The following is a 3,805-nucleotide window of genomic DNA, read 5'->3' on the forward strand; positions in this document are numbered from 1 at the left end:
TATATATAGAAAGGAGGTTTTGTCATTTGAATCATCCAAGAATTGTTCATTTATGTAATGTAAAGGAGGTTTCCCCCTCGAAGAGGCTGAATTCTAAGGCATTGATCTATCTTTTCTATCTTTTTTTTGAGCTAGTTTTATAACAAAGATTAACCCTCTGGGTGCGAGAAATCTAGGGGAACATTCTTAAAGAATTTCCAGAGGTGCAGGTCCTTCCTTGGGGCTGGTTCGCACTGCATTTTGCAAAAGAGAACTACACAGACCTAGTTTTTGCTAGGTACTGACATATTGAGATGGCCCTGGTCCTCCTCAAGAGATGGAGCCCTCTATTTGATCCAGAGAGGGAGCAAATTGGGGCAGGACCCCTCTGGGTTCGATTACCTGGACTCCCACTGCAGTATTGGTCTAAAGAGGTATTTGTTAGGATTGGAAATGCGCTCGGCACATACCTGGACCACGACAAGACTTTTGTTCAGACCAAGAATCGAACCCTAGCTCGAATTCTGGTTCACCTGGATATGCGTGAGGGTCTGGAGGAAAAAATCACCCTTCAATGGAGGAATTACACTCGGGTGCAGATCCTGGACTACGAAGGAGTCCCGTTCCACTGTAGAAGATGTCACAAAGTGGGGCACATCTTCAAGGATTTTCCACTAATCAAGAAATCATCGGATCCTCTGAGTGCTCTGAATACCACAATGGGGCCATCAGCAAATCCTCCGGACCGCACCCCTGTTTCGGTACCCCAGGCCTCTGTTCGCATTAGCACTCCAATGGCAGTAGCAGGAGCTCACAGGACACCATCTCCTCCTTTGACGTGATCATGAGCAACTATTGAGGCAGTGAAAAAAGCGGGTACTCCACTCTCCTCTCAACCTGTTTCAATTTCATGCAGCACATTTCTTGATTCTTCATCTACCATAAACACCTCCATTATTCATTGTACTCTTGCACTATCTTCGCCCACCATAGCCACCACTGCACCATCTTTTCCTCCCCCTCCATCCAATCCTTCCCCTCCCTCTTCCAATGGGATGGATCCACCTCACAAATATAATTTGCGTTCCCGTTCGCATCTCGAAGGTCATTCACCTCTCCTCACTGGGTTGGGACTCTCCCTACCTGGTTCTGTTATTCATTCATCTCGTGGACGGAAATCCTATCTTTCTAAAGTTATTCAAAGGGCTGGGGCAGAGGTTGTCACAGGAAAACAATCTACCTTGGAAGGGGTTCTTAGAGCGTTGAACACCCTGGGCAGGGTTCCCCCATGAAGTGTCTCTCATTTAACTGCAGAGGCATGGCTAGTGCCTCCAAAAAACTAGCCTTGCGTAGGTTATTTGAAGCTGAACCTATAGACATAATCATGCTGCAAGAAACCCTGGGAGATGCTGAACTCATATCCAGATCTTTAACCTCCTTAAAACCTAGCTGGAACTTCTACTCCCTTGATGCTATGGGACGCTCTAGGGGATTAGCCATAGGACATAATCACTGCACCATTAAGGTATTAGCATCCTGGGGAGGATCGAGGTTTATTGGATTGGACATCTTCTTGGCGGAGCTTGGCTTGAATCTTTGGGTCATCAAGATTTATGGACCCTGTCATCAGAGGGAGAACTTCTGGAAACACTTTCTCAATCTTTCGATCTCATCTCCCGATCATCTGATCCTAGGGGGAGACCTCAATTTCTCCATAGTATTCTGGGAATCTTGGGGTTCCCAAGCTCAAGTGGACACACTCTCAGAATACATGATGAATCTATTGGAACAACACAACCTTGCAGATGTCCCCATGAATAAGCCCCTTCCGACTTGGAGGAATAGAAGGGTGGGGGAAGAAGCTCTTGCTAGAAGGTTAGATCAATTTTTTATTAAGGTACCTCTATTGCATCAGCTGCATCGATGCAGACAATGGGTAGGTTTTGGGGGTATCTCGGATCACTCTCCCATATACTTAGAGATCCTTGGCCCCCACCCTAAGCCCAAACCTCCCTACAAATTTAATCATGTTTGGCTTCAGGACCCTGGATACATTAAACTGGTCTCGGACTTTTGGAAGGAAAATCCCATCTCGAGACATAGATCCCTTGTAGAGGGATTCTGTCGCAATCTGACCCAGCTCAAGCACCTCTCCATCACCTGGGCCAAAGAGAAAAATCAGAGGGATGACAACACTTTATCATAGATTAAGACTAAACTGAGTGCACTATCAGATGATCGTAACCTGGGATTTTCATCAGCAAGCGAAAAAACTCATCTGATAGAGCTAGAGAAACAGAAGGAAAGGATATTGAAGGAAAGAGAGGAAACCTGGCGACTTAAGAGCAGGGCCATCTGGCTACAAGCAGGAGATGATAATACAAAAATTTTCCAGAACTATGCCAAGGGAAGAAAGGTATCTAACACTATATGGAATTTACCCCTACCTGATGGGGGCATGGCAGACACCTTCAATAAACTCTCCCACCTAGGTACCTCTCACTTCCAGAATCTCTACAAAACCCCACAAGGGTCAAACCTAGCAGACATCATCAATGTTGCTGGCCACTTTCCTCGATTTGTGGATGATGATGCAGCAGAAGAGCTCAACTCTCCTGTAACATCTGGCGAGCTTGAAGGGACTCTGAAATCGTTTAGAAAAGACAAAAGCCCAGGGCCTAATGGGCGGTCGATCGAATTTTATCTCGCCTTTTATAAACTCTTGGGGCAAGATATATTAAAAGTTGTGGAAGAATGCAGGACCTCTAGTAAACTATATGATGTCGTCAACTCCACCTTCATTGCTTTCATTCCCAAGTCTGACTCCCCTTCATCCTTTAATGATTTTCGGCCCATCTCCATTTGCAACTGTCTTTACAAGATCATAACAAAGATCATTGCTAACCAGATCAAACCTATTCTCTCACATCATATATCATCTAAACAGTTCGCCTTCCTTGAGCATCATCAAATACATGAAGCCATCAGTACGGCCCATGAGGCCATACACTCAATCCGGTCTAAGAAGTTAAAAGGTATCATCTTAAAGATTGATCTAGCAAAAGATTTTGATCGAGTTACATGGCTCTACATCAAGATGCTTCTCATTCACCTTGGCTTCCCTCATGATTTCACCACCTGGATCATGTCATGCATCACTACTCCATCATTCAGTGTACTCATTAATGGGTCAACCTCTCATTTGTTTCATGCCAAAAGGGGACTCAGACAGGGCTGCCCCCTCTCCCCCTTACTCTTCTTGATAGTCATGGAAGGACTCAGCCGGCTCCTAGCACAGGCAAAAAGGGATGGCAAATTTTGTGGTCTCAAAATAAACGATCTCTGTTACCTCACTCACCTTACTTTTGTGGATGATGTCCTCATTTTTCTTGATGGTAGTATCAGAGACACAGCCTCTTTCTCAAATGTTCTTTCCCTCTTCTCTAAGGCTACTGCCATGCTGGCTAACCATGGGAAATACACTATTACTTTAGCCCACACATCCATCCATGAGTGTCAATTTGCTCAGCAACACTTTCCATACTACATTCTTCCACTTGACCATGGTTTTAAATATCTTGGATTTTCGATTAAACCCCTTAGCCAAAAAATTGCAGATTGGATCTGGCTGGTCATCAAGCTGGAAAAAAGGCTCACAAATTGGTTCCATAGATTCTTATCCAGAGCAGGAAAACTAGTACTTATCAAAATAGTTTTGGAGGCCACACCTATTTTTTGGATGGCCTTGGCATGGATCCCCAGGAGCATCCTTGCCCATCTTCAATAAATTTGGAGCAGATACCTATGGAATGGACAACAAGATAAG

At 44.7% G+C, this 3,805-nt stretch overlaps 1 protein-coding gene across 1 annotated transcript; it reads left to right on the forward strand.

Annotated features, from left to right (window-relative positions):
- The first annotated feature begins 293 nt into the window (after positions 1-293).
- Positions 294-821, forward strand: LOC149206656 (uncharacterized). Its single transcript, XM_089397766.1, has one exon. The coding sequence runs from the start codon at positions 294-296 to the stop codon at positions 819-821; it is 528 nt and encodes a 175-aa protein (XP_089253892.1).
- Positions 822-3,805: the final 2,984 nt, after the last annotated feature.

The sequence above is a fragment of the Pinus tabuliformis genome, chromosome 1_2 (assembly GCF_031772625.1).
Source record: "Pinus tabuliformis cultivar Carrire ecotype Pingquan chromosome 1_2, CPIR1, whole genome shotgun sequence".
Lineage (NCBI taxonomy): Eukaryota > Viridiplantae > Streptophyta > Pinopsida > Pinales > Pinaceae > Pinus > Pinus tabuliformis.

Bases quoted from the DNA above. Each gene is read 5' to 3' on its own strand.
- LOC149206656 (XM_089397766.1), top strand. From the start codon at position 294: ATGGCCCTGGTCCTCCTCAAGAGATGGAGCCCTCTATTTGATCCAGAG.